The 22,928-nt window shown below is 39.5% G+C and overlaps 1 protein-coding gene across 1 annotated transcript; it reads left to right on the plus strand.

Annotated features, from left to right (window-relative positions):
- Positions 1 to 3,088: 3,088 nt before the first annotated feature.
- Positions 3,089 to 4,573, plus strand: LOC149836331 (putative sugar phosphate/phosphate translocator At1g12500). Its single transcript, XM_090010854.1, has one exon. It carries the CDS (start codon positions 3,089 to 3,091, stop codon positions 4,130 to 4,132), a length of 1,044 nt encoding a protein of 347 aa, XP_089866980.1. The 3' UTR covers positions 4,133 to 4,573.
- The last annotated feature ends 18,355 nt before the right edge of the window (positions 4,574 to 22,928 follow it).

Below are 22,928 nucleotides of genomic sequence, written 5' to 3' on the forward strand. Positions count from 1 at the left end.
TTTATATATATAAAAGGTTAATATTTTGTGCCTTTGAAGGATGGATGATCGTCGTTGCCTTAGGACATTGTTGTTTGTCACGAAAAAAGTTTTTGCATGTCTTCGTTGCATCTTTTTGACTCGTGCGGAGAGCAAGATTGACAGGCTGTCTGGACCATGCGGCAACTTGTCTTAGGCAACTTGTCTTAGGCGAGGAGTTATGTAAGCCTAGAAAAAGCGAATTTGATGTGATGCATATTTCATGCATGCTTAGTACAACGAAATATCTGAAGTGAAGTAGGTCAATAGAATGGGACAATGCCAAAGTCCTTGGCGTATGAGCGTTCAAGCTTACGAGGAACAGGTGTGTTGCCTTCCCGTGACCAACGCACGAGCAGTCGAGGGTTGATAGAGTCAGCTACCCATTCAAATAAGCATCACAAACATTATAGTGAGCATTGAGTTTCAGATACACCGAACGAGAGGTATATTATATTTTGGTACATGCGAGCCCCACGAAACGCAGTGCATGCCCTATGGGTAACCCTCCGTTGCGATGGAGAAGACCTTTCGGCCCCCAACCTAAGGTAGTTGCTAGTATGACGTAATGAAACTCTCTAACCAAGATGAATCACCGTCATTCGATATGCACTCATCAAGCCCCTTGCAAGGGTGGGTTGGGCGGCATGGCAAGCTCGTGCATGCTTGCTAATGCTCATAAAAAAATTGCATAATCGTGAACACCCATGTGCACTCTGATGTGCTATTCACGAGATATAAGGGTTGCTCACTCTGAACTGTATGATGATGCATCAATATAAGTCAAGATCCCCTTTATAAGTGTTATAGGTGCTGACCCCGACAATATGAAAACATATCGCTTTTGTTCTTAATAGAGTTTTTGAACATAAACTTCGTATTTTGCCGAAACAACTGCACTGGGTTTTCGTCACATATGAAAATGTCGATGAGATTTTGATCTTGGCTCGATAATTCTCAACGTGTAAGGAGATGTGTGGCCTCGAAGTTTGGGTAGGCTCGCGTGAGCACTGATGTAGCACCTTCAAATGAAGTAGCTCTTTTTTGTATTTTGACTTTACAGACGTGTTCGTTATATATGATTGTGCGTAAAAATACTCGATCGTGGCACATGAATTTTACATGCAAAGCTCTCGTTTGTGGACATCATGTTCAGACGGACCGCAGGAGGCATACCACCCCTAAAGCATGGCACATGGTCGCGGGTGGCCGAAGAGACCCCGAAGCATGGCACATGGTCGGAGAGACCTCATGGCACGGAGCATGGAGTTGAGCGGATGCACTTGAGATTTGTCACGCACATTTATACTTGCTTGCTAAGTTGCTTGTGAGCAATGTGGTATTGCCTCGTACCACCGTCGCATGTTATAGCCAAAGCATGAGCTTTTCACTTAGCAATACGTGAATCATTGTAAGCCCCACCGCACCCCACACACGTGTGGTGCTTTCTGCCGATGACGAATAAAGCACATGCGGCAGCACCTGCTGTGGTAGGTTCTTCCACAGAAAAAGAATCAAACTATGCATTTTTAGCAGAGCGCCAACTTACATGGACAATTCACAGGTCCTAAACTCTGGACCTTTTTTGGTCCAGTAAGTTTCAAAATTTTTAAAACTTGTTTGATTGCACACTTGAACAATGCACGGTTCCAGAACTCCGCTGTTTCGGGGGAGAATTCGTTCTGCGAATCAAATGTACCTCAAAAGAACCTATGAATGAAAAATGTTATGAACATAGGATGACTTGCAACCTTGCCCAACCGGGTTTGAATTAGGCCCATGGGCCTGAAGGGCATGCCATGAGCTTCTTATCAAAGACCAGTCCAACCTGATTCAGGCTTTGGCCTGACCCCATTGGTCAACGGGTCAGGCTCGACCCATCAATGGTGCAGTATATCCTATCCATTATCCAATGGGTACACATGAGCTATTTGAGGTCCAAGCAACAATCCTCTCAGCCGGGTGTAGAGAGAGAGAGAGAGAGAGTAACCCGTGATTGATGAGTGAGTCGGGTGATGGTACACTGACGCATTTTCAATATAAATGGTGTAAAGGCTGTCAGCGGATTGGGTCAAGGCATGGTTGACCCGAACTCGCCCATATAACTAATAATGGGTTTTGTGGGATCATGAAAATAAAATTTCAAGCTTTAACTTACGCAATTTAAAATATATATATATATATATTACTCAGGTCAGGTCAGCTAAATAAAAAAACCGAATTGGGTTGGATAGGAAAAATCACGACCCCAAACCGTGCCCATATATTGCCAAGACAGGTTCGGGGTCAAACCCGAATATTATTGGGGTCGGTACTTTCCATGCTGATGCCCTAAAATTCGAGTTCGGTCCGGGTCAAGTACTTAATACAAACCAAACACGTTGACATCTTTAAATGGTCCGTTATGGTGAGAAAGCATGAATTGAACAAATTTTTTTTTTCATTAAGGTTAAGCTTTTCGTCCTTGAGTTTGCTGCAGGATGGTTGCTGCTGTGACCCGGAGAGTAAACCAACATTGTAGAAATGAGTAAAAATGAAAAAAGAACCGAGAATGTTGGCGGTGCACGTGAGCTACTGAAGGCCAGAGCGATCATCGGTGTTTGGTTCCCAGCAAACAATCCCACTAGGGTTCACACTAAACAATCCCACCAAATCCAATCAGAGGTATAAACTATAAATGACACACCATTGGTTAACAGTAATCTGGCAATATAATAAAAATCTCAAAAATAAAAATTCCATTGGCATGTTTGGACGCACCTACTGTTGCTGCTGACAGGATTCTTTGGTTGCATGACCAAGAATCTAATCACCTCCTTTCATCGAAGGGCTGTTCTTTGCTGTTCCCTCCACATCTAATCCTCAACCGTAAGATAAAATCTCACTTCTCTCTCTCTCTCTCTGAGACTGCAACTCATTTTTCCAGATCTACTTTAACCACATCTCTCTCTCTCTCTCTCTCTCTCTGACTGTAACTCATTTTTTCAGATCTACTCTAACCACAGCTCTCTCTCTCTCTCTCTCTCTCTCTCTCTCTCTCTCTCTGTGCGGGGAGGGTCGGGTTGGGTTGATGGCAGAAGGGCAGACATGGAAAACGAGGAGGGGCAGCAACCCGAAGCTGGAAAGTCAGGCGGTGATCGACATCCCCCCGACGCCCACCGGCGACCTCAAGTACGGGTTCTCCGGCCCGTCGCAGAACGCGGTGACGGCCCTCACCGTCGCTTCCTGGTACCTCTCCAACATCGGCGTGCTCCTGCTCAACAAGTACCTCCTCAGCTTCTACGGCTACCGCTACCCCATCTTCCTCACCATGCTCCACATGTGCGCCTGCGCCCTCTACAGCCTCCTCGCCATCCACGTCCTCGACCTCGTCCCCCTCCAGCCCATCCTCTCCCGCACCCAGTTCCTCAAGATCCTCGCCCTCTCCGCCATCTTCTGCTTCAGCGTCGTCTGCGGCAACACCTCCCTCCGCTACCTCCCCGTCTCCTTCAACCAGGCCGTCGGCGCCACCACCCCCTTCTTCACCGCCGTCTTCGCCTTCCTCGTCACCTGCAAGCGCGAGTCTGCACCCGTCTATCTCGCCCTCCTCCCCGTCGTCCTCGGCATCGTCCTCGCCAGCAACAGCGAGCCCCTCTTCCACCTCTTCGGCTTCGTCGTCTGCCTCGGCTCCACTGCTGGCCGCGCCCTCAAATCCGTCGTCCAGGGCATCCTCCTCACCTCCGAGGCCGAGCGCCTCAACTCCATGAACCTCCTCATGTACATGGCCCCTATGGCTGCTCTTCTCCTCCTCCCCGTGACCCTCCTCGTCGAGGGCAACGTCGCCCTGGTCACCGTCGAGAAGGCCCTGCGGGAGCCCTTCCTCCTCCTCCTCCTGTTGGGCAACATGACCATCGCCTACCTCGTCAACCTGACCAACTTCTTGGTGACCAAGCACACCAGCGCCCTCACCCTGCAGGTGCTGGGCAATGCCAAGGCCGCTGTGGCAGCAGTGGTCTCCGTTCTCATCTTCAGGAATCCGGTCACGGTGATGGGGATGACGGGGTTTGCGGTTACCATAATGGGGGTGGTCCTTTATAGCGAAGCTAAGAAGAGATCATCCAAGGTTCAGCATTAACAATGTTGTGATACGGTAATAATGTATTAGCGGACGGATACGGGAAGACTGAAAAACTGATGAATTCGTGTACAGGAATCGAAGGAGAATGTGAACAATCATTCTTTTTTCAGCGGTGGGTACCTTTTTGAGTCTTGATTATGAGGATGGGTTTTCTTCTTCTCTTCTTATTTTTCTTATTATTGGGATTATTGATTTTAGATATGGGGAGTGGAAATGTAAGCGAACCCAGATCTGTAATTTTCCGGCTAGTTTATGGCCGACATCCCGGCTGAGCTGACTGAATTGTTGGCTTTTTTTTTGGTTTTCTGTTTTGGTTATCTGACCTTCCCCTGGTTGTGGGTGGGGGATTGATTGATGCTTACTTTGTAATCATCCATTGCTTTCGAACTTGTATATTCTATTGCTATTGCTTTTGCTTTCCATGAACAAGCATGAATGCTTTGGTTGGTACCTTTTTTTTTCTTCCTGTCCATGATCAAGCATGAATGCCTTGGTGCCCTCTTTTCTCTTTCCATGATTAGGTATGAACACCTTACAGCCCTTTAGATGATCTCTCTCTCTCTCTCCGGATTTACAGATTGTCTTCTTCCTTACCAATCATCTCCACCATTCCTTTTTCTGTTTGAGGGCAAGGTTGGGAGTTGCTCTTCTTTAAAGTTGAAACTGCCATATTATTCAACAATATGCATTCACGGGATTTATTAGGTAAATTTAAGAACAGAATGTAGATAACCGTCTCTTGTCCGAATTGCGTGAAAATCGGATTCACGGGAATGAGAATCCTCAAGCTTCCTATTTTTAGCTATTCAGGATACTCTCCAGCTCACTTTCCTTTCAGATAGTTGCAGTTACTGTTCCCATGTTAGAGGTAAAAGAACACGGAAATGGAAGTATCAGTGGTTTTCCTTTTCATATTTTGTTTGCACCTGTAAACCGAAAACGTGAGCAGCGCAAGATTTGATCATAAATCCTCTCTATAGCCTCACTCACCTAGTTCATTGGCCTAAAACCCTAGTTCCCTTGCCAATGTTGTTAAAATGGGTTCAGTAGGTGAATCGGTTTCTCAAAAATAAAACTCTTAATCGAATTGATTAGTTTTGCCTATCGGTCCAGTGGATGCCAAGAGTTGGCTGCACCTGCAGAGCTCAAGCAGAGCCTGAGTAATTCCATCTCGCCTCGTTTAAAAACACAAAAGAATGGATGTTCGACCTTCATCTGAGCTCAAGCCGAGCTTGAACTGCCTTGTTCATGCTAGGCTCGGTCAAGCTCGAGTCAGGCTTGGTATGAATCAAGCTGATTGACCTTTTAAAAGAAACAGTTGAAATGGGATATTTCTTTCAAAGAATGAATGCACCCAACTAGCTTGCATGTTTCCTTTCAATCTGTCAAGTGTCATGTCATTTCAGTTAGACACAAGACCCTAAATGTAGTGATGCAAACGGTTCCCACCAGGAACATAGATCGATATACCTAAGTGGTGTGTGGTTAATGTTTTCAAAGGAATGACATCTTTTTTAGGAAGAAATGAACATCTTGAAACAAATATTTTTTGTACAAAAGTATAACAGCATCTAACTTTTCTTGCTTATTTAAAATACTGGGGTCAATATCGTAATTGTAAGTTTATATGGTTGATTGCCACCAAAATATAACACTTCGATCTGGGACCTCAAGAGTCAGAGTTCGGTTGGTATTACTTCTCAGAGAGAAGAGTGCAAAGCTTACACAGAGAAAACGTGGCTAAAAAAAAAATAATTATTTTATTTTCATAATTAACTTTTTCTTACAATGTTCATCATTCATAACAGAATAAAAGCAATTACAATTTATTCAATGACAAGGAAAAGAAATTATACCAAATGCTCTGCTGAAGACTACTCACTCGCTGACTGATACTAATGTCTGAAACCTACAGTTGTCATTAAACAAAAATGGGAGTGAGTCTACAACCCAGTAAAGAATAATTATAAGTAAATAAACAATCAATTTATAACTGTAGTGGGCTTTAAGCCCCTAGTCTTAGTTTAATTCTCGATACACCACACATGTTGGTATATTTTAATTACCCCTATTATCATTCTCAAATACTCTCTATCTCAACTATCACTAGGTTGGCTATACCGGTAATAGTCATCTATGAGCGTAGCAATCCTGTAGAACACCCAAATTCTACATGTTGGCCAGACAATGAACCATACACTCCCAGTGATCCCCGGACCACCAGGCACTGCAGTGAACCACTACGGGGACCCCACCGGTAGCTAGCCGAGATGTCAAGCTCTCAATCTCGGCATGGTTCATGCTACATCCTAACCATGATGGTTATCAACCATCTAGGGTCCTCCAGAGTCTCAAACCAGTGTGAGTGAAATCCTAAGTCATAACTAAGTTCACACAATAACAATATTCTCAAATTCATAGTTCACTCGTTCTCTCACGAGTGATGTCATGACTGATCACAACAATCGCATTCTGAATCTAATGATGACATTAGGACTCACACCTCTCTCACTTAACATGCAATGATGTAGTGTCTCTACATCGTTAAATCACCAGCGGCCCACTCTCCATGGTAGTTGCACTCTGGCCACGAACCAGGTAGCCCTTGCCACAGGTCGCCACTTTCGGGATTTAAGGGGTCATGCATGCTGAACTCTACATATTCATTCATACAACATGAATAGACTAAATAAGACTCTAAACTAAATTCGGTCTCATCACAATGCATGATATTAATGAATTATCTAAACATGCAATCACAATAGGATTTCTTTTCATCATGCATGACATATCTAAACTAACTTGCATATCACACAAACATGTATATAATTCTACTCATAATGTCAAACATGAACGTTATGCATGTCGTGGTCTCACCCAAAAACAATCATGCTAGTCAATTACAACATTACAGTAACAAACAACATAAAAAATGTTTATTGACATCTAAGATTACTTATAATATCCATTACCTTAAGTGTGAACCTGTGATCTCTCCGAAATCGGGCCTCACGAAGCTCTAACAATGTGAACTGGTTGCATAAAATGTTCATATTAATGCATAAAACTTCTTATGTTATAATAAAATTACCAACATACCACTTCCCGAATTTACTCGAGAAACCACGATTTTTGCATTACTAGTTTGACTGAATTTCAAGGACCAATAGATTCCCCTCTTCAATACGAATCCAACGCACCAAACTTCACTCGATTTTAAGTTCGGAGTGTGAAGATATGTCCATTTTACTAAAATAGATCTTAAGTATACAAATGAATATCTTGGTACATTTTGGATTTCGGTACCATACGAGACTTTCGTTTGATCTGATCCATGTCTATTCCTGATATAGACTGATCTAAACTGATCTGGAACCTCCAGTCTGGATCCAGAACAGTCTGATTGGATTCGAACTGGTCTGACTGGATTCATTCTATTTTGACTGGATCCAGAATAGTCTGACTGGATCCTGGACAGTTTGACTGGATCTAGACCTGCCTGACTGGATCCTGAACAGTCTGATTGGATCCAGATCTGCCTGCCTGGATCCAGGATAATCTAACTGGGTCCAGACTTGTCTGACTGAGTCTAGACCCGAGACTGATCCAATCGGATCCAGACCTAGTTAATCTGGATTCAGGTCTAGATCGAACTGGGTCCAGACTGAAAACCCAGATCCAGACCCGACTGGTTCGGTTCAGACCTTGGTTCAAATCGGATTGGTTCAGACCCGATTCGGTCTGAACCGGTTCTACTTGAACCAAAGTTAACCGAACCGGTTTGGCTTGAACCGGTTCAACTCGAACCGGTTTGGCCTGAATCGGTTTGATTCAAACCGGTTAACCCAACCGCTTGTTTTGGTTCGGTCTGGGTGCGACCCGGACCGACCCGGTTCGGTCTGGGTCGCACCTAGGTCGAACCAGCCCCCCTCTGACTTTTTTTTTTGATTGCTAGGTCTGGGCGCGACCCAGACCGGTGGGCTCGGTCTGGGTCGCACCTAGACCGACCCAGTTCAATAACCGGTCCCCATTAAAAGAGCGGAAGGGGCTGCGCCCCTTTCAATTCCAAGTGCAGGGGGTCGGCCCCTGCTGACCCTCTCTCTGCTCCCATCAGGCCTGGGTCGACCTCTGGGGTCGGCCATCGGTGTCGGTCGGTCGTCGGGGCCGGCCATCAGAGTCAGCCGGTCATCGAGGCCGGCCAACCCCCCTCTGTCTATTTTTTTTTTCCTTTCCTGCAACTCGCCGGCAGCAATGGCTGTCGACCCCCTTTCTGTGCTCGGATCAGAAAAGAAGAACGAAGAAAAAGATGGGGAAGGCGGAGACTTACCTCGCCGTCGTTGTCGGTAAGCGCCTCCTTTCTCTCTCGCTCCCCTTCTCTCTCTCTGTCTCTCCCTCTGCCGCTCGTTGAGATGCGGTGGAGGGAGGCTGTGTGAGGGCTTTTATAGCCCTCACGCAGGGTGAGAATAACCCTCACCCTCCGCGGATTTTGGGGGGTGAGGTTTATCCTCACCCCCTCCCGTTACGCGGTTTCTCCTTTGGGGAAACTGTTGTTTTTTTTTTTTATGCTTATCCCCTCCGGCAACTTTGCCGGAGGGGGTTTTACATGTCCCCAATTAGATGATGACACTTCACAATTTCCCAAATTTTGGTTGTTCCTACTTGTGTTAGTAAGTTACTACCCCTGATAATTATAATTATGTTTTAATTATTTTGTTTTTTAGCCTGTCCAAGGCATCAAAATATGTTTATTATTCTTATAAGGCTATCCTATTATTTCCTTCCACCACTTCATGTATGTTTTGCTGTGAAGTAATTCATGCCGAGACTGAGAACTGAAACTTGGTGCTACAGATGGATTTTGACTGTTTGGGTGGTATCTCAGAGAAATGTGAATCAACAAAGGAGAGCATTGGCACCAACTACTACGGAACTAAATGGATGACCCAGGCTTTGTTCCCCCTCCTCACAAGCCCCAGGATAGTCAAGGTCTCTTCTTTCTATGGATTGCCAAGTGTAAATCTCTACTCCTCAAAAAATAGAAGTGTAAATCTATACTAAGCAATGTTATCAAACTTAAAACTAATCCGATTCAGGCTAGACTCAGCTGTATCGGGCTGATCCAACGACTTGGCCTGAATCAGATCGAATTCAACCTAAATATGTAATTATTTTATTTTTTAATTTAAAACATTTTATTTGTTTTTAAACAAACCTATTCAAAATGATTTGCTTCAATTAGATTCGGACAAATTCAGGTTCTTTTAAAAAAAAATGATTCTATTCAGAAACCGATTTTGATAACACTGCTACTAACCATACCTCTGATATAGTATCTCTTGGTTGGGACACAGTTGATATCTCTGCCACTCAAGGGTCCGAGCAGGTGGTGCGTGTCTGGCCTCCCTGCGTGTTGCCCTCTTCCCTGCCAGTGGTCCTAAGAAACACAACTTCCTCAAAAGCCAACTCTCGCCTTTCTGATAGCCACTAAACGACCATTTACATCATGCTAGCTATTGGGTTCGATTTGATATCATTCAATTCAAGCGTCTTCATACACCCCTCTACTGGCCAGGTGTGCTCAACCAGTGGGAGCCAAGTTAAAAATAATAATGAATAAAAAAGGGCGTTCGTTTACCTTTCTTTTCGTTCAGTTATGTGCATAAATTCGAGTTTAAGGACCTATATCGTAAATTCTTGAGACTTGAGAACAGGTTTGTGATCCCACACATGAATATCAGCAACCATTTAAAATATGAGAAATCTTCAAAAACTGGCCTTACTTATTAGTGATCATAACAAAAGACTCCTAAGTTTTGAAATTTGTCAAAAAACTTAACACACCTAAACTTATGCTCTGTTAATCAAATCCATGTTTTTATTTATTTAACTTGGATTATCACTAACCCAAGTTGAGGTCTGAAAAATATTTTTTATAATTTACCCCCAAGGGTTTTTTTTTTTTTTTGTTAAGCTTCTCCAATTTGCTATTCTTTTCGACCAGCTAAAGAAAGAAGTTCTTAATTTCTCTTTCACGATGGCCGTCATACCGAGCCAGGATCAGGTGCCATCACATGACAGACTTTGATGTGTGCCGCTGCACCTGATGCCCTCCATCTTTGGCAGACAGTCTATCAGTTGTCGAGCCCAAAAGCAGATAGAGGTCAGCCAGGTGCAGAGGCACACTCAAAAGTATGCCATGTGATGGCACCTGATCATGGCTACCATCATACCTGATGTAAAGGAGAAGGAAGATCTCTCTCTCATGGTTTTCTTTTCTAACCTTTTTAAACCCTGAATTCTAGGAATGCAAACTGGTCGGGTTTAGGATCACAAAACATTAGGGAGTAGGGTCAGATCCAAGTCAGCCAAATTTTTTAAATTCCTCTTCCTGTATCTGACCCATTTGCAACCCTACTGAATTCATTGTCTTAAGATATTGCACATCATAGGCTTAGAAATTGAGTTGGCCGTTTAACAGTTTGGGACTCAACAATTGTGCCAAACCCTAACCTTGTCTCATGAAAAAGACGGGTTCTGTCAGTAATTCAATTAATAAATTGTTTTTCTTTCGTTCAAATGACAAAGTTTAATGTCCTAGATTTGAATCTTCATATTTCAGCATGTTTGGTCTTGATTGTAAGTATTCTAAGTATGGATTTGTTGGTCTCAAATAATAATAATACCTTTGACATATTTTCATGATTACCCAAATTATAAACATTTTTGGTATTTGGATCCAGACCGAGATCCATATCCAGGTTTAAAATTCAATCTTTTTTTTAGCGATATTTTTCTAGTTTATTTGCCTCCACTTCTTCGCTTACAAGTCCTTTTGCTTTTACAAAGAATACCAATGCTTCCTCTTTGCTTTGAATTTCATCACCTACAGCCCTTTACGTCCACACTGCTTATTTTCTATTTTTATGTTTTTCATGATCCTGTCTTACTGTAACACTTCATTTAACCAAAAATCTTCAACCTTTTTTCCTAATTTTGATACCTTCAATGGGTGCCCCTATATTTCATCTTTCATCTAGCCTTTTTGTTTCGCTTATTTTCTTTAAATCAAATTCTATCATCTTTTTGCAACTTTGATCAATCTTCCGCTTTGTACTCTCGACCATTCTAGCTGTTTTGTTTCAAAATCTTGAAAATTTTCCTCAAATATGAATTTATTATTTTTTGGTCCAACTACACAAATGTTAAACATTTTTTGATGTTTGGATCCAGTACAAGACCCATGTCCGGGAATAAAATCCATAGTTTTTTGACATATTTAAAATAAACGAGAAAAATAAAGGAAAGTCCATGAGAAAATTTCCAGATAAAATTGTGCCAAAAACTGTTTATAATAAAAAATATGTATGAAAGAGGATGGGAATTGATCTCATTTCTTAGAATCTTGATGAAATGAAAGAAAATGAAAAGATAAAGAATGAGAGTAGAAAAGAAAACTGAAAAAATTCTTTGGAAAACGAAGACCACTGTGTGAGGCTTTTAAGGCGTTATATATATATATATATATATATATATATATATATATATATATATATATATATATATATATATATAGAGAGAGAGAGAGAGAGAGAGAGAGAGAGAGAGAGAGGCATAACAGTGTCGCTAGGATGTCATCGCCGAAGAATATCCGGGGTGAGGGAGGACACAGGTACAGGGGTGAGGAGAGAGAGTCGGGGTATACTTACCACCTCTGACTTCTTTTTTGTTTTTTAAATGTGTGAAAACCAATGTTGTGTTGCCTAGCATAGCCCTCCACCCCTCCACCAAAAACTGAAATGAGAACTTAAAAATTCTTTAAAAGAATATTAAAAAATATAAATAAATAAAAATTACTTTATGTATAAAACAACAACTAATAAAAAATAAAAATCTCAAATAAATATTGACAAATATAAGATTAACATGTAAAAATAATATTAATGTGTATATTGATCTAAGTATCTAACAAATAAAAAGTAAGCCACGAGAAAACATTAAATGAAAAGTAAATAAAAAGTAGCCATCTCATATTTCATTAAAGAGTATCTGCCAGATGCATATCAAATGAATTTGAAATTGTTACTTGAAGAGATGAAATAGAAACATTTAAGCAACTTCCACAAGAAAACTTATAGAACAAAGCCAACTTGAAATGCAACCGATATGAATAGGATGACAATTATTTGAACAACAAAATTACCACATCAATATAATTTTTAGAAAAGTTAGCTGGTTACATGGTTCATCTATTGAGTGGGAAAAAACTTCAGAGGGACAGAGCAGTGTTAATTTTCAAAACAGGGTTAATTTCAAAATGAGTTCGGCAAACGAAGTTTGGTGAGGATTAGCATTAAATAATACCAGTTTGCATTTATCCTCACTTACCTTAAGCCCCGTGACAACTATGAATGCTTTGAGAAGGACCCACATCTTAGCCATATGAGATGGATGCACCTCTCCAAATAAAAAGTATGCCATCAGCATATTGAATAATGGAGAAATTTTGAAGACATGGGAGATTGAGCTGATGAATAAAATTGCAGTCAATAGCCTTTCTGAATAAACAGTTTTAAGGCTTCCCCAACAATATTGAAAAGGAGAGGAGAAAGTGGGCAGCCTTGGGGGAGGCCACGTACCATTCAAAAGAAATTCTCTTGCTTCCCATTAACAGAAACTGTTATTTGCGCAGGAGTTATCACCTCCATGATCCAGTCAATAAAGCAGTCTTGAAATTCCATATCTTGCATATATTGCCTTCAAAATGATCAACTCACTTGATCAAATGCTTTAAACACATCCAGCTTGAGAAGAAAGAAAGAGGCCAAGGAATGGACTACTTTATTTGCAAGAAAAACTCTATCATGGATTTACTATCTTAAGAAAAGCAGATTGAAATGGCGAGATTAGGGACGGTGGTACCAAAGATAATCTAATGGATAGTAGCTTGGCCATCATCTTATAAAGGTTGCCAAGCAGAGAAATGGGCCGAAATATGGAGATGTCCTCAGCGTGCAAATCCTTTGGGATCAATAAAAATTCTGATCTGGAGAATTCCATTGTCGTGAAATTCTATCACCATTTGAATTATGTCTTCTTTACAGTCCTTCCATAAGATCTTGAAAAATTGGTTGGGTGGGAAAGCCATCTGGACCAGGAGCTTTTCTGGATGAAAGAGATCACAAGGCCAACTTTATTTCTCCTACTAAAAAAGGTCGTTTAAGATTGAGCAGGATACCACAAAAAACACCCCCACGGTGATTAGAAACTGAAAATAAACTTTTGAAATAGTTAGTAATTGTATCATTAATATGATTTCCTTCATATGTCTGATTTCCAACTTTTATGAAAGGGATTTGTATTAAGGTGCCTTATATGAGATGCCCCAAGGAGAAATTATTTGGTATTTTGATCCCCACAACACAACCAAGTAATTCAGGATCTTTGGTGCCATTTAATTTCAAGACGATGATGCCAAGTCTGAATTTTCCCTTTAAACTCAGAAAATTGTAACTGCAGGTCCGCCCATGAAGGATGTACTGGTGGCAAGGAATCCAAATATGCTTGAATGGTGGCTAATTGGTCTTCCCGCTATCAAATTTCAAGAAATTTTGAACCGCCATTATCTCTAAGCCACTATTTTATATGCAATTTAATCCCCTTAGTTTTTGCACAATTCAAAATGTAGTCCACCTACCATCAACAGAGGAAGACCATTGCTCCAAGATGACATTTTTGAAACTAGGTACATCCAGCCACCAATCTTCAAACTTCAATCTTTTCTTGAATTTCAATGTCTGCCCAAACTCAACAATAACTACCCCATGGTCAGAAATGATTCTTGGAGCGATGTAGGCCGTGAGATCATGGTAAGATTCCACACTCTTCATATTAGCTACAACCCTATCAAGTTTTCTTAAACAAGGCTGCCTTCAATTGTTTGACCAAGAGAAGGAATTCCCCATTGCTAGAATCTCATAAAGGTTCCAACACACTAAAAGATTACTGAAACCATTCATAGAGGGTGTAGCCTTCACCATGAGGTTGAACTCATGCAAACTTCCAAGGCAATTGAAGTCACCAAGGATACACCGCACTACAAGGATGCAAGTCAATAGCAGTGAGATATCTCACCGCTATTACCCTATTTTGTGTCGCTATAGGCCTATAACAGCGAGACTTCTCACCGACAAGTCGCTGAAAAATAATTGGCCTTAAGTAATAACAGTGACATTTATAGCTCGCCGTTAAAGGGTGAACCAACATCAGCAACAAATCTCACTGAAACTGGGAGCACCAATAGCGACGTAGCAATCTTTAACGATGAGATTGTTTTAAAGGCGAGATAGGATATAACGGCGAGATCCCTATCTCGCCGTTATAGGTTATGACATGGAGAATTGACTCACCGTTATAGGCTATAAGAGAGAGACAAAGATCTTGTTGTTATAGGCTATAAACCTGCAAAAAAATAAAAAATTAACGAATGTTGCCTTGTTCTAGGCCCATTTGCTTATTTCCTATCTCGAGGGCAATAAAAATACCACTCGACTACAATTACACGTACAAAGAAGTGGAAAAGGAATATCAACTACAATTGTACAAAGATGTGGAAAATGAATATATTTCTCTATGCCATAATGCAGGAAAATATATTTTGTAATGAATCTTGATTCTCGTAATCTTTGGAAGCAGAGTTGTGATAGAATCTTGATTCTCATAACTATATGTTCAAATTCTAACACTTAAGACAATTTTGAGGAACTGTCACAATTTAAATTCTGGTTGTCAACTACTAAGTTATAAAAAAAAACTAGAACACTCTCAACAATGTCAATGTGATGCAACAAATAGGTAAACCACAGTGTAAGGCTAAGCTCCTTAAAGGTTATATGTGTTAAAATATATGTAATCAATATATTTATATATATATAAATATATTTATCCACCTACCCGATAAGGGGTAGTTTTGTAAATTCGCCCAATAGGGGCATTGTAATCTTTTTCCCTTTTCTTCTTTTTTCCTTTTCTTTTTCCTTTTTCTCTTATTTCTTTTTTTGTTTCTTTTTTGTATTTTTTGTGCATTAAATGCACATCCATTGGGGGGGCCAACAAAGAGTCGTTGGGCCCCCAACAGTCACAATTGTGACCGTTGGGAGCCCAACGACACCTTGTTGGGACTCCCAATGGTGCCTCTCTCTCTCTTTTCTCTAACTCTCTCTCACTCCTCTCTTGCCTATAAATAAGTGGGGTATACCCCTTTATAAAGTGTGGCTTCTTCAAGCCTCTTTGTGCCTTTATAAGATTTTATGCTTTCTAGCCATTATTGGCTTTTGTGTATGTCCTCTTTTGGACTTGTTCTTTGATTTCTATGTGTGAATGTCCATTGTAAGACATACATTTCTTTTCCGCATATTTCATTACATGGTATCAGAGCCTCTTTTTTGTATTTTTTGTATGTCCTCTTTTTTTGTTTCTTTTTTGTATTTTTTGTGCATTAAATGCACATCCATTGGGGGCCCCAACAAAGAGTCGTTGGGCTCCCAACGGTCACAATTTGGGAGCCCAACGACACCTTGTTGGGACTCCCAATGGTGCCTCTCTCTCTCTCTCTTCTCTAACTCTCTCTCACTCCTCTCTTGCCTATAAATAAGTGGGGTCTCCCCATTTGTAAAGTGTGGCTTCTTCAAGCCTCTTTGTGCCTTTATAAGATTTTATGCTTTCTAGTCATTATCGGCTTTTGTGTATGTCCTATTTTGGACTTGTTCTTTGATTTCTATGTGTGAATGTCCATTGTAGGACATACATTTCTTTTCCGCATATTTCATTACATGGTATCATAGCCTTGGTTTTGCTCTTGATTCGTATAGCTAGTTGACTAGTTATACCTCTCTCTTGGTTTTTCCTCTATTCTTGATTCTATGATGGAAGGAGAACAAAAGATTGATCTCTCCTTCAAGCTTAATGGTACTAACTACATGATGTGGGCCGCCGTCATGGATAACAACCTCAAAGGTAAAAAGCTTTGGGGATATGTTATGGGCACCATTAGGGAACCTCAACTTCAACTTACGAAAATGGATGGTGATCAAGAAAAAGCTCTAGAAGGAAATGCTCGCATGAAGGCTATTGAAGATCATCAATCTAAGGTCGAAGATTGGGAAAGTAAGCATGCAAAAATTCTTGCATGGTTCATGAACAACGTGGAGCTAAAAATTTGCGCCAACATTGCTAAATTCCGCCTAGCAAATGAAGCATGGTTCTTTATGAAAGGTATGTATACTCAAAAAGACCTTGCTCATCAATTCTTTATCCAAGAAAAAATTTGTATCATTAAGCAAGGTGAAATGAGTGTAAGAGATTACTATAGCACTCTTGGACCTTCATGGGATGAGCTATCCCTTCTAGAACCAAAATGGGTGTCTAGTGAAGATGTGAAAATGAGAAGAGAACAAATGGAAAAAGAACACTTTTTCCAATTTTTACATGGGCTTAGGCCCAAATATGAACAAGTTAGGTCCTCCCTTATTCATAGATCTAAACCTCTTCCATTGGAAGATGCCATAGCCGAAATATGCCAAGAAGAAACGCGTCTTGGCATGATTAAAGGAGGAGATGAAGTTCTAGCCGTGTCTAAACCCGGCAATCATATGAAAGCTTATAAGCCTCCACACTTTGGGAGGCAAAATAACTATAATGGCAATTATAGAAAAGCCATTTGCCATCATTGTCAAGAACCGGGTCATATAAGACCTAATTGTCCGAAGATAAATGAACCTCCAAAAGGTAAAGTTGCTATTATTGAAGAAACCTCACAAAAGAAGGAGGAGCCAATAAAAGGGAAAGAGTTCTTTTCCCTTGCTCAACTATCTGAAGCACTTCAAATTCTACTCAAATCGCCGTCAACTTCGGGAGCCGCCATTGCCTCTTCTTCTCCTCCAGGTATGTCTTCTTGATTCTGGAGCATCCTTTCATATGACCCTTATTGAAAATGGACTATCCAATTTATGTAGCAACTCCAAAAATTATTTTGTTTCCACCGCCAATGGTACCTCTTTAAAAGTTAAAAGTTTTGGAACTTTAGACTTTTCTAAAGTTTTTTTTGTGCCAAACGTAAGGGTAGTACCTCAACTTAATTTAAATCTTTTATTTGTTTCTCAAATATGTGATCATGGATGTGAAATCTCCTTCTCAACCAAGGATTGCTCTATACAGGATCTCCAGTCCGGGAAGCGAATTGGGCAAGGCCATAGAAGGGGAGATCTCTACTACATGAACAATTTGAAACTTCTCACTAACTCATTTTGTAATTATGTCCCAGATAAAAATATTGAAACTTGGCATCAAAGACTTGGACATCCAAGCTTCTCAAAAATGTACTTATTTCCCTTTGGAAAGAAATTTTGTAATGAGAAACATTTTGTTTGCAAGAGTTGTATTTTTTGGCAAAATTAAATCCACCCATTTTCCAAATAGAACATTTGTGTCCAAAAGACCCTTTGAATTAGTCCATTCGGATGTTTGGGGTCCTTCTCCGGTCATATCAAAAGGAGGATACTCCTATTATGTTACTTTCATTGATGACTACACTCGATATGTGTGGATCTATTTTCTCAATCTAAAATCCGAAGTTTTTAATTTCTTTAAAAGGTTTCATATGAATGTCAAAAAATAATTTTCAAGTAATATCTCCATTCTTCGATCCGATTCCGGTGGAAAATATCTATCAAATGAATTTCAAGAATACTTGGAAACCAATGACATTTGTCATCAAAGGTCATGTCCTAGGACTCCTCAACAAAATGATCTAGCCGAAAGAAAGCATAGACACATTTTAGAAACCACTAGGACTCTTCTCATTTCCAAAGAAATTCCAAAGTGCTATTGGGCCGAAGTCGCCTTAACTTCCACTTATTTGATAAATAGAATGATATCCTCATCCCTACAAAATATATCTCCATATGAAAAACTTTTTGAAAGAACACCCGATTTTAATAGATTACGAATTTTTGGGTGTAAATGTTTTGTCCTTACACATAAAAGAGATAAGTTATCTCCAAAAGCTATCGAATGTATGTTCTTAGTATACGGAGAAAATAAAAAAGGTTTTAGATGCTTCGACCCCAAAAGCAACAAACTATATATATCCAAAGATGTTACCTTTTTAGAAAATGAGAACGGCTTTGAGAAAAATAAAGATATTGATGAAAGCGAATATGCTTTCTTATTTGATCTTCTCTCTCAAGAAGATGTGACTCCTCACGAAGAGAAAGTTCCTAATGATTTAGAGGATACTTCTCTTAGTAATGTTGAAAATGAAAGTAATAATTTTGAGAATAGGTCAATTCAAACCTATGCTAGGCGTGGTCAAGAAGCTCCCATAAGTGCTTTAGAAAAATATTCTCAAAATTTCAACATAGAAGAAACCTCTTTAAGGAGATCTAGCCGAATCTCCAATCATCCTAATAGGTTTGTTTCCTATGAGTCCCTAACACCTAAATATAGGGCATGCCTAATTGCATTATACTCTTATCATGAACCATCACACTATAATGAAGCCAAAAACATTCTTCAATGGGTTGAAGCCATGAAACTAGAACTTAGTGCCCTTGAAAAGGCTAAAACTTGGGAAATAACTTCATTACCCACTGGAAAGAAGTCTATTGGATGTAGATGGGTCTTCAAAATTAAAACTAAAAGTGATGGGTCATTAGAACGTTATAAAGCTAGGTTGGTAGCCAAAGGATATGCTCAAGAATACGGAATAGATTATGCAGAAACCTTCGCTCCCGTAGCTAGAATGACTAGTGTTAGGACTCTTATTGTGGTTGCATCCGTTAAAAAATGGCCTATCTATCAATTAGATGTTAAGAACGCATTTCTTAATGGTGAATTAAGTGAAGAGGTTTATATGGATCCTCCATCAGGAGTATCTATTGGTGAAAATAAAATTCTTAAACTTAAAAAGGCACTGTATGGGTTAAAGCAAGCTCCAAAAGCTTGGCATGACAGATTTACCAATGTAATGACTAGCTTAAATTTTCGTTCATGTTATACTGACACTGCGTTGTTTGTGAAAAGTACAGGGTCCTCAGTAGTTATTCTACTACTATATGTTGATGATATGATCATCACTGGAAGTGATGAGCAAGGAATCCATGATATTAAGAAAATTTTAAAAGAAAATTTTGACATGTCTGACCTTGGTTTCTTAAGATATTTTTTAGGTATTGAGGTTGCATATTCTCCCCGAGGGTATATTCTCTCTCAGATGAAACTTGCTGCTGACATTTGTTCCAAGTCTGGAATTTCAGATGATAAGAAGACAGAAACCCCTGAGGTTATCAATGCAAAGTTAAGGCTGGAAGATGGGACACTTCTCGAGAATCCTACTCCCTACCGTCAACTTGTTGGGTCTCTAACATACGTATCCATCACTCGGCCAAACATAGCTCATGCAGTTCACTTCGTCAGTCAGTTTCAACATGCACCTACAACTGTGCACATGAGTGCAGTCTTAAGAATTGTCAGATATATTAAAGACACCATAACTAAGGGAGTTTTTCTTTTTTCTTCATCATCTCTTGATTTAATTGTCTATACTGATGCTGATTGGGGAGGAAATCCCAATGATAGAGTCTCAACTACTGGTTTTTGTGTTTTCTTATGTGACTATGATTTCTTGGAGATACAAGAAGCCGCACAAAGTGTCATTATCCTCAACAGAAGCGGAGTATCGTGCAATGGCCACTACAACCATGGAGCTTGTGTGGCTTAGAAGTCTCCTCAGTGATATGAGCATAGTCATCTCAATTCCTTCGAAGATGTGTTGTGATAACAAGAGTGCTATCTATATTGCAAGCAATCACACCTTCCATGAGCGTACTAAACACATAGAGATGGATTGCCACTATGTTCGAGATGAATACCTAAAAGGAACCATAGCACTGCCCTACGTCACATCCGAGTACCAGTTGGCAGACTTCTTCACCAAAGCCCTTGCTGCTCCTCGTTTCATGTTTCTTCTCAACAAGCTTTCGGTTGTATCCCCGTAAAGCTTGAGGGAGGGTGTTAAAATATATGTAATCAATATATTTATATATATATATATATATATATATAAATATATTTATCCACCTACCCGATAAGGGGTAGTTCTGTAAATTCGCCCAATAGGGACATTGTAGTCTTTTTCCCCTTTCTTCTTTTTTCCTTTTCTTTTTCCTTTTTCTCTTATTTCTTTTTTTGTTTCTTTTTTGTATTTTTTGTGTATTAAATGCACATCCATTGGGGGGCCCAACGACACCTTGTTGGGACTCCCAATGGTGCCTCTCTTTTCTCTAACTCTCTCTCACTCCTCTCTTGCCTATAAATAAGTGGGGTCTCTCCCTTTGTAAAGTGTGGTTTCTTCAAGCCTCTTTGTGCCTTTATAAGATTTTATGCTTTCTAGCCATTATTGGCTTTTGTGTATGTCCTCTTTTGGACTTGTTCTTTGATTTCTATGTGTGAATGTCCATTATAGGTCATACATTTCTTTTCCGCATATTTCATTACAATATGTACATAAATATATCATGAATCCTATTAACAAACAATTTTATTAAGCAGGTGTTCCTATATAATGTGAGCCTAAACCATTAATCAATAAAAATTATCGCCAAAGAAAGGGTTACAATCAATGAGGCGCAGAACTCAGATGTTAGTGACAGCTGAGTTGAAACATATACAGATTGCAACTAAACAACATAAGCAACAAACACCAAATGGTCATAACCAAATCACATAGAGCTTCGAAACTAAAAATATCACTAGCAAAAAAAGCCACAAACTGGAGACCCAATCAGGAGAAATTATATCATATGAATGGCATATATATATATATATATAATCACTAAAAATCTGTATAAGATGACATTGTTGTAATATGAATATTGAATAATTTTGCAAATCCCAAGAATTTTTCATTGGAAACAGGGCCACCAGTCCTAACCTATTCAAGCATGCAAAATTTGTAGGCTCTATGTAATTAAATCACAGAATCCTGGAGACTTACTCAAGTAGAAGATAAGAATGACTCAGTAACACCAAATACAGGAAAACAAGGTAAAACAAAATTGGTACTATATCATACAGCTCCAACATTCACCTTGTTTAAAAATTCACCAAGATCTTCTGCAGTCTTTTTAATTTCTCCATTGTGTCCTGCAAGAACTTCGATCCTCACATTTAAGCATCTTTTTAGAGCCTCCTATAAAGAGCATGTAGATTAGTACATGAACTCTTATCGAAATCTCTCTTATAGCAGCAAAAATACAAGAGCACACCAATTAACATTTAAACTCTGGTTACTAAAACTTTTCACACACATGCACATAAAATAAAGAAGAAAAAAGGAGCAGAAGAAAAAGGAAAAAACACATAAAAAATGAATGCAGGAGCATACATATATTTTGAGTTCATCAAGTATATACATGCAGAATATTAAAAATGGTGAAAGTCAACTTTTTAATACATGAAGACATCAGAACAAATTTATTTTATTTTCTTTATTCTCTTCACTAAAAGCATGTGCTTATAGAAACCACAATTCAGTACCCAAATACATAGCCAAGGTGTAAAGCTTTTGTTCAAAAGAGCATCAATGAAACATACACAAGCTCTAAAATGATGATAGTAAAAACACTTGAGTAACAATGTTAAGAAGAACAACCAACATTCGCCATTCCAACACTCAACTATATAGATTAACCTATATATATTATCTAGGGAATGGTTATATAAAATGACAATTATGCACATGAATGCAGAACTTGAAATTCATGTCAAGATAGAACTAAATAGCCTACATTTTGTTATCGACATTATAATGGAAAAGTAGCCACATGAATAGCACTAAAAATGCAAAACTATTTTCGAAAAGCAAGTAAAGCAAATGGCTTCCTTCGTTAGGTGGCCCTCAAACTGAGGGAAGTCTAACAAGTCATAATTTCACAGCATAGGCAGCTATACCATATTTTTTATTGTGAATAATACGATTGTGAACAAGAACACCAATGTTTAACTGCTAATCAAACACATAGAGATATGATTCAAGCTATCTGGCGAGATATTATTTAGTGAATTATAGCCATGAAATTCCTCCAATCATTGGAACAGGAAGTTCTTCTTTGGAAAACTTCCTAGGTTTTTATAGTAAAAGGATAGAGTTTAAAGGTTAATCATTTAATACTCATTCATGAATGATGTTATTCCCTGGTTGCAATAAATTCACTAAAATGGAAAGTGCTATGTCTTATAACTTTTCATTGTCATAGTGCTCTCTCAATGGACAAGATGATCTGACTCATTGTTCCCTCCTCTTCAGAAGGTCACCACCATCAAGCCCAGAGCTTCATAAAAGAGAAGAATAAGAAGAAGAAACCCAAATTTCCGAATAAAAAAAAGACAAGAGGAACTCATAAGGTTGCATGTAGAATAAGTATCCAGATAGTGACATGCCCTTGAAATTCCTGACTTATTGAGAAAAAAAGGAAAAATAAAATAAATTTAGAGATAAATACTTGAAACTAAAGGAGATATTTCTGATGAACTTAGGTCCTAAAAATTAACCAAAAACTTACATCTCTAATGAGAGATTCATGATTTGAGCTTCTTTTCTTCAGACTCTACAAAACAAACATGTTGGGTTGGGTACCGGGTCCGCCCATGATGGGCGAGATCCGGACCCGGCCCACCATTTGAGGAGGGGATGGTTTTGGAAACCACCCACTCCCCATTTTCTTTAATCTCTCTCTCA

The sequence above is a fragment of the Nuphar pumila genome, chromosome 6 (assembly GCF_984573655.1).
Source record: "Nuphar pumila chromosome 6, dmNupPumi1.hap1.1, whole genome shotgun sequence".
Taxonomy (NCBI): Eukaryota; Viridiplantae; Streptophyta; class Magnoliopsida; order Nymphaeales; family Nymphaeaceae; genus Nuphar; species Nuphar pumila.